Source organism: Mus pahari, chromosome 2 (assembly GCF_900095145.1).
Source record: "Mus pahari chromosome 2, PAHARI_EIJ_v1.1, whole genome shotgun sequence".
NCBI lineage: Eukaryota > Metazoa > Chordata > Mammalia > Rodentia > Muridae > Mus > Mus pahari.
Genome location: NC_034591.1, coordinates 11187015 through 11200745, shown reverse-complemented (window position 1 = coordinate 11200745; position 13731 = coordinate 11187015). Strand labels below are relative to the sequence as shown.

Here is a 13731-nt window from a genome sequence, read left to right as displayed (position 1 = left end):
GGCACGGAAGCTGTGGCAGTCTCTGGATGATCTGCATGGGACAGAAAGGCAAATGGCACTGGATGAAGACTGTCACGTGTGCCTCCTAACACAGAACTTGCCACCCGATTTCCACAAATCACTTTCTACTCATGTTATTTCAACTCTTCCTGTTTCTAAATTGATTGTAAGTTTTGCTTCTTTTCTACCCAAGGGCTATTAGAAAGATGATTTGCTTTTAGGATTTTTCCTTTATAAATAAAAGATTTATATTATTGGCTTTAATTCAGTTGCCTAACCTTTATATAGCAACCTAGTAGAAAATGCTAATTTATTGCCATTATTGGTTATTGTTATTGTTGTTGTTGTTGTTGTTGTTGTGTGACTTGTGTGTGTGTGCGCACACACCTTTCCCATCATTTATGTGGAGACTGGGAGACAACTTTGTGGAGTAGACACTTTCCTTCCATTGTTACATGTGTTCTGGGATTTAAACTGACATGGCCAGACTTGCATAGCAAGCTATTTTACCTGCTGAACTATCTCATCTGCCCAAGGGAAATGTTTTTAAATTTATATTTGTATTCTGGACAATGAGACTTGATCAGACAATGACACTGGATTATCAGGATAAGGACTCTGCAGTCTCCATGATACTATTCTTTCTTTTGGCTCAATTATACAAACACATAGAGACACAACTCTGTGGATAAGGATTAAAACCATAATTTTTAACACCTTTTGTTTAGTTTGCCACATGGAAAATCTTCAGAGAGAATATAGAAATTTTGCTGTCAGGAGAACTAATCATTAATAGCGGCCAGGTATATGTTTAAGTAGAAGGTTCAATAAAAATAATGTTCATGCATATTTAATCATTTAAGTAGCCAGAGAACGGCCAGGGCACAGTAAGTGTTATGAAGTATGGGAGGGGAAGATTTACTGGAAAATAATACTAGATATGTTTCACCCAAAGGAAAAATTTTAGCTCTGACAATGAAAAGTCCCCATTTTATTAAGATCTGGTGAACTCTTAATAATCGCACAAGAAAACTGCAATTCTACAATGAAAAGTTTCACATTTCATGAGTCATGGAAAAAGTCCTTGAAAGTTGGTAATGGTAAAACTTTGGAAGTTTTCATTCCTGGACCTCAAAAGTGCATAGGATCTCTGATGCTGTAGACAAAATGCTTCGAAATTATTACATCAAATGCACCTAGCACAAAATGAACAGCACATCACAGAGGGTTTGCATACATCTAAAAACAAAAGGCATAAAGTGTGGAGCTTTATCAATACATAAAAGAAAATGGAGAAGAGTGAGAGATATTTTAGAAGTCCAAACAGCTGAAGGATTTAGCAATATGCATTGGCGTTTTATAGATACAATTATTTTCCCCACTTTAATTACAAAGAACTCCCATTTTTAAAATTAGCATCTACATAGCTGCTCTACCCCCATGAACTATAAGGGAAACCCTTTAGTCAGTTCAACTGTGGCCAGAACTTTAGCTGAGCAGCTATTCTGAGCAGCCCTGTGAGGCACAGGGAGTAACTTTAACAGTGCGCAGATAGGAGATGTATTTGTGATGTTAGAGAAACACGGGACTATTTTAAGTCTTTCAAACAGTATACAATGCATTTCACACATGTGTACAATACACATTCCACACCACATGTCACAACTGAGGGTAATATATGGCAAAGTAATGCACAGAATTCAGAATATAAACCCCGTGCTTAGCTCTATGTCAAGCTATTCCTTCTTTCCCACTTTTATACTTCAAACGTTGCTGCTCAGAACTTAAACCATCATTTTGCTCTCCAAATAAACATACCACTGACAATATTTATAGTTAAAACTGCAACATGCCAACTTCTGCTCAAATTAAAATCTATGGCTACCTGACACATTTAGGTCAGTCACTAATATTTTTTCTTAACTCTTTGATGTCTCCATCTTTTGTACTCAAGAAGTCTCCTTTTAATTACTATTTGGTCTGTTGTTCAGGTCTTTATATTTTCACATTTTGTCATTTCCTAGCAATGCAATCTGAGGGTGATCCCACAGACCTCCTCTGTCTAATAACACACGCAGCAAACCAATACCCAGACTATCTATATTGTTATGCCTCCACATTAATCATTGTGTCCTTCAAGGCCTCCTATGCAGCCACTGGCAGTCATTGAATTACTACAACTCCTATCCTGGAACAGTCTATTAGACTCACCCATGCACACTAGTATGTCTTCCTCACCGTGTGTTCTTATGTGATACTTTTTTTTCCTCCAGAAAGCCTTTACTTTTATTTTTATTTTCTGAATTGAATTGATTTTTAATCTATAGTTCATAAGGCTCTCTGATGATGTTAGCCCTAATTACTTCTTTTCTCAGCTTTCATAGGAAATCTATTACTGCTGTCAGTTTAATTTATTTGCTGCTTAATCACTTAATGATCTGCACCGTGATCTACAGGTGGAGATGCGTGGCTTCTGATGTATTAATTAGATTAGATTTCAGTGAGGTAGAAACAATTTGCCACAAGCACAGATGCGCACAGTGGGCAGTCAGGACAGGCCCTTCACCTGCAGTGTTCCTGTGTCCTTCCTTAGCATAGTTCTGGCCTTTTAGCTGATAACATGGCCATGGACAATGAGACTGTGACCATGAGTACACTAAATTATGTTCAGTGTCATACAAGAAGAAATGCTTTATATTGTTTCTGAGTTCTGCCAAAAAAGAGCAGCTACATTGTTCTGTGTATTCAGATAAGCACATGCTAGCATTGGCTGGCCATTAGGGAGAAGGCACTCTCATGAGACAGAGGTGAGGCAGACGAAAGACTCCTCTGTGATCGTTACTCACCAGCTCCCACCATGTATTAACATTTCAGATGTGACACAACTTCCCTAATGTTGAAATTAAATGTCTGGATTTCTTTTTTAATTGGCAGCCCAAATAATTCCAATGGACACAAACTGCATTTTAATAATAATTGTGAAAATGTAGTAATCCTATTTAAAATGAGTTTCTATAGTGATGAATAGATGTTGAATATATTCATAGGTAAACCATGTGTTCATTCCTAAAGCACTAAGTGAAATACATAGATAGATAGGTAGGTAGATGATAGATAGATAGATAGACAGACAGACAGACAGACAGACAGATATAGAGGGATAGATGGTATATACATACATACATACATACATACATAGACAGATACATAGATACATAGATAGGTAGGTACATAAATAAAATTTAGGCATCACTGAAAGTAATGGGCCTTCAGCAGCATGTTTGGAAATTACAGACTAGCTGAAGCTCCGATATTACTCTATTTCTAGAAATCTATCAAATGACCCTTCGGCAGCAACACTAAAGACAAAATTCTTCATAGGTTGTTCTATTCCATTTGAGGTGTAAAGTATTCTCAAGTTATTTTTCAAAATGTAACTGATAATCTATGAGAAATTGATTATTCCTATGGGAAAGAAATGAGTAGCAGGCTGTGTACTCAGTACCCAGGATCTGCTACAGTTCATTCCAGCAACAGTTCAGCACTCGCACCAACAAATGTGCCTTAGGAGTTTAACATTCAACCATGCCATTGTGTTATGGTTTTTAATCTTTTTGCTTTGAAATGAACAAACAGGTGGGGTGGACAAAGTGTTCAGTGAGACAGGTGGGAAATGTCATAGGAGATAGACTCTACTTTTTTCTGTTTTTTTTTTTCCTTTGTACAGAAAGTAATTATCTAAAAAGGATAAGTGCTCTCTACTTTGACATTTCAATGAGACATTTCTTCCTAATTATAATCTCAATTTACTGCTGTAATTGTTACAATTCCAGGAGACATTAGTAGGTGAAACAAATAGTTTGTCCCGACAATTATTTTTAAATTGAGGAGGTGGCAGAGGACAGAATCAGGCTGACAGAGGGGCTCACTGGCTACCTAATCTAGTGTAGTCTAAAGTGTAAGCTGAAAATGTCCTGACAGAAGGTGGTATAGTGACTGAGGAGGCCATCCAATGTTGACTTCAGGTTTCTAGACAAATATACACAGGGAAATGCATTTGCACGCATATGCTTATACTACACATACACATAACATGAAGTAGTAACATCTCTCTTTCGGTTCATCAGTAAATGGAACTTAAAGGTAAAGATAATCCTCTCTTTGTTAGTGTAGTAATAGAAGTATAGTCTATTGACACATTTATAACAAGTTATTTCATGTTGATGACCCTATCTTACCTTCTTGTTAAGAAATCTGGTGCTATTACATCGTTAACATCGTAAAGACCAATCCAGCACTGAAATCACTAGAAAAGAAATTGCATATAAAGTAGGTACTCCATGGAGACCATTTAAGAATCTTTCCAATAGGTCCCTTAATTCAAGAAAAACTTCATAGAAGTGGGGGTGGTGGTGGAATAGGGGGTTTCCAGGAAAGGAGAAACTGGGAAATGGGATAATATTTAAAGTGTAAATAAAGAAAATATCCAATAAAAAATTTAAAGGTCTTTGCCTAGGTATTATGAACAAATGTCAACACAGTCGAAAATGTCTGATTAGTATGAAAAATAAGAAATGGAGGAATTTACACAATGGAGTACTACTCAGCTATTAAAAACAATGAATTTATGAAATTCTTAGGTAAATGGAAGGAACTAGAACATATCATCCTGAGTGAGGTAACCCAGTCACAATAGAATATCCATGGTATGCACTCACTGATAGGTGGATATTAGCTCGGAATATCTAAGATACAATCACAAACCACATCAAACTCAAGAAGAGGGAAAACCAAAGTGTGGATACTTCAATCCTTCTTAGAAAGGGGACAAAATGCCCATGAAAGGAGTTACAGAGACAAAGTGTGGAGCAGAGAATGAAGGAATGACCATCCCATAAACAACCTCCCAAACCAGACACTATTGCAGATGCCAACAAAAAAAGCTCCTTTCTAGCTGACAGGAGCCTGTTATAGCTGTCTCCTGAGAGGCTCTGCCAGTGCCTGACAAATACAGAGGTGAATGCTTACAGCCTACCCTTGGACTGAGCACAGGGTCCCCAGTGAAGGAGCCAGAAAAAGTACCCAAGGAGCTGAAGGGGTTTGCAGTCCCATAGGAAGAACAACAATATGAACTAAGCAGTACCCCTAGAGCTCCCAGGGACTAAACCATCAACCAAAGTGTACACATGGTGGGTCTCATGGCTCCAGCTGCATATGTAGCAGAGGATGGCCTAGTCGGAGGAGAGGCCGTTGGTCCTGTGAAGGCTCTAAGCCCCAGTGTAGGGAAATGCCAGGGCCAGGAAGTGGTAGTGGGTCAGTTGATGAGCAGGGGGAGGGGGAAGGCAATAGGGGGTTATCAGAGAGGAAATCAGGAAAGGGGATAACATTTGAAATTTAAATAAAGAAAATATCTAAGTAAAAATATCTTTAAAATTATATGGATATTGATTAATAATTATTTTGAATAGTTAATAATGAATATAAACACTTAAAAGAAGAAAATGTTAATCTTTTAATAATGAATATCTGAGAAGCACCTGTCTTTCTCTGCACCATTCCTGTCTCTCTGGTCTTGGTCCTTTGCTTTCTCAAAAACATTTTAACTTTCAATCACTGACTCCTTTCATCCATTTCCTCAACTGTTCAGTTGTGAGAATTTACATGAGGTAAATAGTTTTATAAGATTTCAAATGTTCATGGCGTCATTAGCTAAAGATAATTTATTTGTGGGTTACTAGAGGGGCATGTTAGGTATTTGGTTTCCATATTTTAAAAATTATATTTGACAACATTTTGTAAGATTTGTTTAAAGATTACCATATCAGGATTTTTCTGGACATATATGCTGTTGTTTTTTTATCTTTACAGTTCAGTCTCCTTATACAAAATAGTAAACATTTAAGACATAGAATGGGTTTTAGAAGTGTTTTATTATACAAAATTTCTCCATGGAGGAAATCACACTACTATTGTAACTTGATGCTAACCTTGACACATGAGATACTATTGGGAATCCTTTCTAGTATTTTAAACTCACCCTTTGCCAGTCTATCAAATGTCTGAAAAAAGGTAATTATCACTGTTTCCAATCTTCCTTCTGCAATCACACAGAGGTTATAAAGACCTCACCCGTCCATGCTACCTGAACACTTAAATTTGTTTCTATTACCACACATAGCAAGGGAAAATTGAAATTTTATTTCTTTCCCTGATGTTGCACTATGACAAATTCAGTTGTTAAGCACATTTAGTAAACCTATATAGTAAAACAAAACAACAAATCAAAAACACAAACTCTGAAGTTCTATTGTGTTTACTGAAAGGTAGGTTGTCTTTTCAGTCCTTTGAGAGAAAGGATCCATGTTGCATTTGTAAAAATGTGGTACAGGCAACTGTGGAAAACATACAAACATTGGTCAATGTTTAATCACTTAAGTCTTTCCATGGGGGCTCAATGATTAATTTTGTTTTGTGTTGTAAATAGTGTTTGTTTCTTCTGATAGTCCTTTATAGAAATAAAGAGCATTGCAAAAATATTTATTTAAGTTTATTAAACATATCTATGTACACTGAGTATATCTCATAACTAAGATGACCTAAGAATTGTTTGCAACCTGTTAGAGCGAAGGAAAACTCTGTTATTTCTTAGACCTCTCATTGTAATCAATGCACACACCTTGGTTAAAGGAAAAACACTAGAACTTCTGAAACCTAAACTTCAACTGTAGACTTGATTTTTTTTTAATTAATTTATTTTTTACACTCCATATTCTACCCCCGCTGCCCCCATCCACCCTCCGACTGCTCCACATCCCACACCTCCTTACTTGATTTTTGAGAGAAACCATTCAAAACATCTCTAAAAGTCTATCTAGTACTGTATTGGTTGTACACCTGGACCTGAAGCATAATTTTTCTTTTTCAGGCTTTCTGTATAAATTCTCTCTCAGAATAATGCCAAGTGTCTTACCTCATGATAGCACTGACCGGGTTCCCAGTACCATTTTGCATTATTTCTTAGGTACCTCACTTTAAAGTAATTATGATCAAGTTAGTTCAATGCTACAGTCTTTTCCATAGTAACAATTTTATTGATCTTTGGCATTTTCAAACATGTGTAATAGGTATTTGACTGGATCCTAACCATCCTGCCCTTCCCGCACCCAAGCAAACCCATTAATCTTTTTCCCAACTTTGTTTCCTCTTTTATCTATCTATCTATCTATCTATCTATCTATCTATCTATCTATCTATCATTTAAATATGTATTGCTTTTTTCTTTTATAGTTCAGTCTCCTTATACATAATATTTAACAGCTAAAATGTAGTATAAATTTTAGAAGGGCTTTATTATACTTTAAAAAATTTCTTTATGGAGGAAATTGCACTATTGTAACTTAATGCTAATCTTGTTAAATAGTTATTATTTAACCTATTGGGTCAAATTAGTGCGGCAAATGTGTACTGGGATATGTGGGACAACCACTGGAGAATTTAGCTGTGCCAACATGACCAGTAAACCTACTACAGCGTCTTCCTATAACACAAAGGACCATTAACAGAAATGACTGATTCTGGTATACCAGCTTTCACCAAACAGTTACCTGGATAATATCGGGCCAGGCCAGTGGCACTGCCAAACACTTGCCACAGCAGTGTAGGGTCTTCATCTCGATTTCTTTTAAATACTTCATCTAAGGCACTTGTCCAGTTGAGTTCGTTTAACACTATGGTTGCTAAGAAAAACAAAGAAAATAAAAAAAAACTTATTGAAAGTTATAATATTTTTTCTAAAGTTATGTTACTTGTTATTATCTGTAATAAAATACTATAATTTACTGGAAATTCAAACATTTTAAGCATAGAACTAGGTTTTTAATTTTGTACGATGGCAATGTGATTAACATTTTAGAATGATAACTGTGATTTCTTATGTATTGCAGAATCTTCCACAGTATCTCACTGTTGGGATCCAGCCTCAACACAGGATCGGAGTTCTCAACTGGAAGCAGGGATATCTGGAAGGTGCATATTAAATATACACACACTACTTTTTGGGTACAAGCTGACAGGCAGCTTTTCAAGGCTTAAAGTTTCTCTTCTCTCTCATTCTCTGCTCTCTTTTTCTCTCGCTCATTGGCTCGCAGCTTGAGGCTGCACACACTCAGCATTCTCTTGTGCTCTCTGCTTTTCTCCTAGGTGCTTTTCTTTTCTTGAACTTTCATGCTCACACACACCTCTGTGCAATCCTTTCACACACACACACACACACACACACACACACACACTTCACACACATATCACACACACATACCACATGCACTCTTCTTTCACTCACACACTCTCTATACATGCCTCACATTCTCTCTCCACTTATCACATGCTCTCCTCACTCACTCTTCACATTCTCTCCTCACTCACTCNTCACATGCTCTCCTCACTCACTCTTCACATTCTCTCCTCACTCACTCTTCACATGCTTTTCTCATGCTCACTTGCCTTTCTCTTGCCCCAGTCTTTTATTGATACTCCAAAAGCAGGTAAAAAAAAAAAAAAAGAAAGACATTCCATAATCATTGCCAAATCAAATTCAAAAGAATAACCACATCCCACAAAGAATCAAGAATTACGATTGTTCCTCAAAGTTTCAAGCTTCCCTATTCCCAGGCCTATAGCCAAAATAATAATAATTGCAAACTTATTATTTAAACTTTAACTTATTATACTTCCGAGCTCAGAGCTCAGAGGACAGCTACTTGCATTTTCCTGTGAAGCTCTAATGATAAATGACATGGGCAAAGCTGCCAGGCAGTGGCCAGAAAGAATAAAGTAAACTCTTAACTCAGTAGCTCTGTTAGCTTTCTGCTTCTGCACATTGCACACAATGACTCTCCTAAGAGTCCTAGTGCTTTGACTTAGTTTTACTAATATAAGATTTTACATATTCTATACTTGCTTATCCAGGAACCACTCTAAAATGTTATGCAAAACTTATTTCATAACGTCAATAGTTTGTTTCCTTGGGGTTTCAATATTGGCTCTATTTAATTTTCTAATAATTTCTTCAAGCTTTCTTTGCAAGTCAAGCATTAATCTGGAACTGCCATTATACAGTTACTGCATTATTTCCAAGATGAGAACACACAGGATGCACCTGGGCCATTAGGACTGTGCTGTGCTGTGCCCTTGCCTCAATTTTTTAATTGTTTAAGAATCATTACATCAAGGAACATCTAGTTTCACAGAGTTCACTAGAGCAGAAGGAAAAATGAGTAAGAAAGTGGATACAATACAATAATTATGTACACCAAGGCCAACTGAGAAGCAGTCACACACAAATGAAATCTATACAGCTATTGTCCAAGGCTAAGGTTAGGAGAAATGGGAACAACTGTTTTATACAAAGAGCTGCTGCAGGCTACCAAGATGTCTCCATCCTGGCCTACTGCAGGTAATCCCTTATTTCAGATGGGAGGTCCCCTGGAGGGATGTGTCTCCTGCTTCTCTGGGTCCTTTTCTACAAGGAGCTGCCACAGGCTTCTGAGATGTCTCCATCCTGGCCTACTGCAGGCAGTCCCTGTTATCATATGCTGTCCCCAGCATCTCAGACTTGTGCTAACTACTAGGTGTTAGTGTAATGCCTGAAGCTGTGACAAGAAAAAGTGACTTCAGATTTTGTTAAACAATTCTTTGCTATAAAATTACACACAGGCACAAAGTACCAAGAGCTCCCTAAACATATAAAGAAAAGAATGTTGGTTTATGTCTCTGTTCTCAGAGAAATTCTACAATAGAGCTTAAACAGAGCAACCCTCAAATACTACTGATTATTTGTGGTATATTCAGATAATTTACCCTGGTACCAGATTTTTAAAAACAAAACAAAAAAACAAAAAATATGATTATCATTGATCATCTATGCTTATACAATGTATATATATATATATATATATATATATATATATATACATTATACATATATATATATGTAGTTTGTGAAATGTGGTAATATCAACGTTAGAAACTTGTTTCAGTCAGCCGATGTTTCATAAATACCATTCAAAGCAATAATTTCTTTTTTTCCTCTTCATTCAGGTAATAACTAGAGCATGCATATACGACCCATGTTATTAACTTTGATACCAAATTATAACAATTTATGGATCAAGAAAAGTGCTCCAAAGACATGTCATTCACTAGTTTTCCAAAATAAAAATTCTAGATAGAACATGATTCACAATAGTATTTAAAGAATGTGCTGCCATGATCATTACATCCTAAGTTCAGCATAGTTAAAGTTTCACTGGGAGTCTGGGGATGTGCTAGCACCTGCCTGGCACATTCGAGGGCCTTGTCTTGATTCTCAACACTGTAGAAACTATGTTTGTTAGTGCATACTTATAGTCTTAGAATTTTGGAGGAGGATCTGAGAATATCAGGAGTTCAAAATCCTCCTTGGCCTACTATATAAGAGCCTATTAAGAAAAAAGAGAAAAGAAAGAAAGGTGGAAAGAATACAATTTTCCCTTGCATAAAGAGGTGTAGAGAATTCCTAAGTTTCCTGTGTCTGTATCAAAAACATTTGCCAGCAGATGAGAAGAATGAGGCTGAGGTCAATACATATATGAGAATCACTACATAAGCCTAAACTGGAAGACACATCTTTAGTTACATGTGTTCTCAATATTAACGTGATTTTAATTGCTGCAGGCCCTTAACTCATTTGAGCATGCACATTTATAGCAATGAAACTTCCTTTAATCACTGAGTTAGCTATGCTCCACCAGTTTTAATATTCTGTGCCATCGATTCATTCACCTCAAAGTATTTTATAATTTCTATAAATCTTTACTTCTCTTCATTTCTATAAGTATAGGATATACCAAATGCAACCATGATTAAACTATGTACAGATCTTACAAGGGTAAGATGAAAGGGAGCATCTGTCTTTTGGGGGTTCTTTTTCTGTTTGTTTGTTTGTTTGTTTGTTTTGCTCTATTCTGAATTATTTGGTTTTATTTTACCTTATTATATTTCCTAATTATCCTCCATACATGTTTGTTTTCTAAGAAAGAGAGTTTAGGGGTAGATCCAGATGGGAGCTGAGGTGGGGAAGAACTGAGAGGATTAGAGGAAGGGGGAAACAATAATAAAAATATATTGTATGAAAATCTATTATCTAAAAAAACCTATTTTCAATGAAAGAACCGCAAATATAAAAGGCACGTGGGCCTGTAAAAATAAAGGGAAGTCACATAGCATGTTTGTTTGTTCTTCAAACATCTCTTTTGTTTTCTTTTCTAAAGAACACAACAAGCACAAAGGAATCATAAAGATGCTCTGGGACCAGCATCCTGATGCACCTCTCATTGTAATGAGATTTTCATCTTTATGTATGTGATTACTTTCAGAACGGTGTGTGTGTGTGTGTGTGTGTGTGTGTGTGTGTGTGTGTGTGTGTGAATATTCATGAGCTGGGTCAGATCCATAGTGCATCCGAGATGGTGAAGAATTCATATTCAAAAGCATGATCCTATGAGCACCAATTGGCCAGTTATGTGGAAATTTATATTCACATAGATAACCTTAACTGATACCATTCATGAATATTTAAGAAAATATACAAATCTTCTGAGAGGCACAGTGTATTTTTCTTTGAACATTCATGACTTTTATAGTGAAATTGTACTGAATGAATCATGTTTATTTAGGACCCAGAACCACTTCATTAATATCCAATCTATTCTATCTTTTCAATTTCCTTGAGTCTATTTCACAACATGCAATAGATAACAGATAATCACTTTTAATAATGTTTCACTTGTTTGTTAGGCTGCTTTTTTTACTTACTTTTATTAGATGTCTTGACAGCTAGGATATAATAGGGCAGGGCAGACTGTAAAGTTTGCTACCATACATTGTGCAAAAATAGCTAAGCTCTGACATATTGCTGTCCTTATGAAAATGTTTTAAAATTCTCAGTTGATACACATAACTTTTTTCTAGATGAGACATTACAGATTCTAGGGGTTAAGCAATGTATGAATCTACAAGTGAGCACAGTATATAAATTGCATGCCCAGACAAGGAACTATACTACTGGAAATGATTACTCAGAGTTTACTCAGAATGAAAGAAATGGCAACATATACCCATCACATTAGCAAGACCTAAGCTAGATATCCAGTATGTATCAGGGTGTCAAGATACAGTGTATATATTTAAAAGAACTTCCAAACACCATCAATATTCTGTTAATGACTTTCCAGTCTTTACTTGAATGTCTAATGTCAAAGATCAAAACACAAAGGTTAGCCTTGGAAGTGCAAATCCAATAGTACACAACTTGGGAGACAGTTTGACAGTAGTGGTACAATGTACACAGTCTGTAAATCCAATCCCATTTATAGAGACTGAACCAGAGAAAGAACTGGACCATATTCTTTTGATTCCCTCAGCTGCACCAGTATGAAACAAAATCCTGAGAAATTCAGATTAATTGCAACATTCTAAGTTTTATTTTTCTCAAATTATGTTGAAAATACCTCCAAGTAACAAAGCATACATAAAGCTTCAAAGCAATGCAAAGAGCAAACATGTATGTGACTTTAGAATCTTAGTTCCTCAGTTATGTTTTCCCCGAAGACAGGTAATGGAGCATCTTCGATTAGTCGGTCTTATTTAAGAACCAGAAATTAACAGATTTTCTTTTGCAATCAATAAAAATAGCACATCAGTTACTCCCGTGCACAATGTTTATCCACCTGTATAGTGTCCCCATTCTCAGCTTAGAGGATGCTGAGCTAACTGGGGAGTCAGCAGGTAGAATCTCAAAGACTGAAAGAATGACAGATATGATGACATATGCCCATCACATTACCTAAAACACACAGGAACCTTAAGAATAGCACCACGCTCTACCTACTGTGAAACCATTCCTTCCACCTTCATTTCATGTATACACAATCAACACATCTTAATCTGCACATCTTTCCTTCCCTCTCCCAATTTGAAAAGTCCAGCGAGGAAGATGCTGTTAAAGTAACAATTGTGGTTACAACTGGGTAAACAGACAGGTGTGTTAGAAACGTTCAATGTTTCTATATGCAAATGCTTTTTTTATATATATTGGATATTAGTCCCCTATCAGATTTAGGATTGGTAAAAATTCTTTCCCAATCTATTGGTGGCCTCTTTGTCTTATTGACAGTATCTTTTGCCTTACAGAAGCTTTGCAATTTTATGAGGTCCCATTTGTTGCTTCTTCATCTTACAGCACAGGCCATTGCTGTTCTGTTAAGGAATTTTTCCCCTGTGCCCATCTCTTCAAGGCTTTTCCCACTTTCTTCTCTATATATTTCAGTGTCTCTGGTTTTATACGGAGTTCATTGATCCACTTAGACTTTAGCTTAGTACAAGGGGATAAGAATGGATCAATTCATATTTTTCTGTATGCTAACAGCCAGTTGTGCCAACACCATTTGTTGAAAATGCTGTCTTTTTTCCACTGGATGGTTTTAGTTCCTTTGTCAAAAATCAGGTAACCATAGGTGTGTGGGTTCATTTTTGGGTCTTCAATTCTATTCAATTGATCTATCTGTCTATCACTGTACCAGTGCCATGCAGTTTTTAATTAGTTCTGTGAGGTCAGGCATGGTGATTCCCCCAGAGGTTCTTTTATTGTTGAGAATGGTTTTGCTATCCTAGGTTTTTATTATTCCAGATGAATTT

The 13731-nt window shown here is 36.4% G+C and overlaps 1 protein-coding gene across 5 annotated transcripts in view; it reads right to left on the bottom strand.

The window, feature by feature from the left end:
* Positions 1–13731, bottom strand: part of Cacna2d1 (calcium voltage-gated channel auxiliary subunit alpha2delta 1) — a 426913-nt gene that overhangs the window by 113705 nt on the left and 299477 nt on the right. For all 5 annotated transcript variants that reach the window (XM_021190608.2, XM_021190611.2, XM_021190609.2 and 2 more), the window contains exon 7: positions 7605–7736. In XM_021190608.2, the coding sequence (XP_021046267.1) occupies positions 7605–7736 (132 nt within the window). The remainder of the gene's footprint in view (positions 1–7604; positions 7737–13731) is intronic.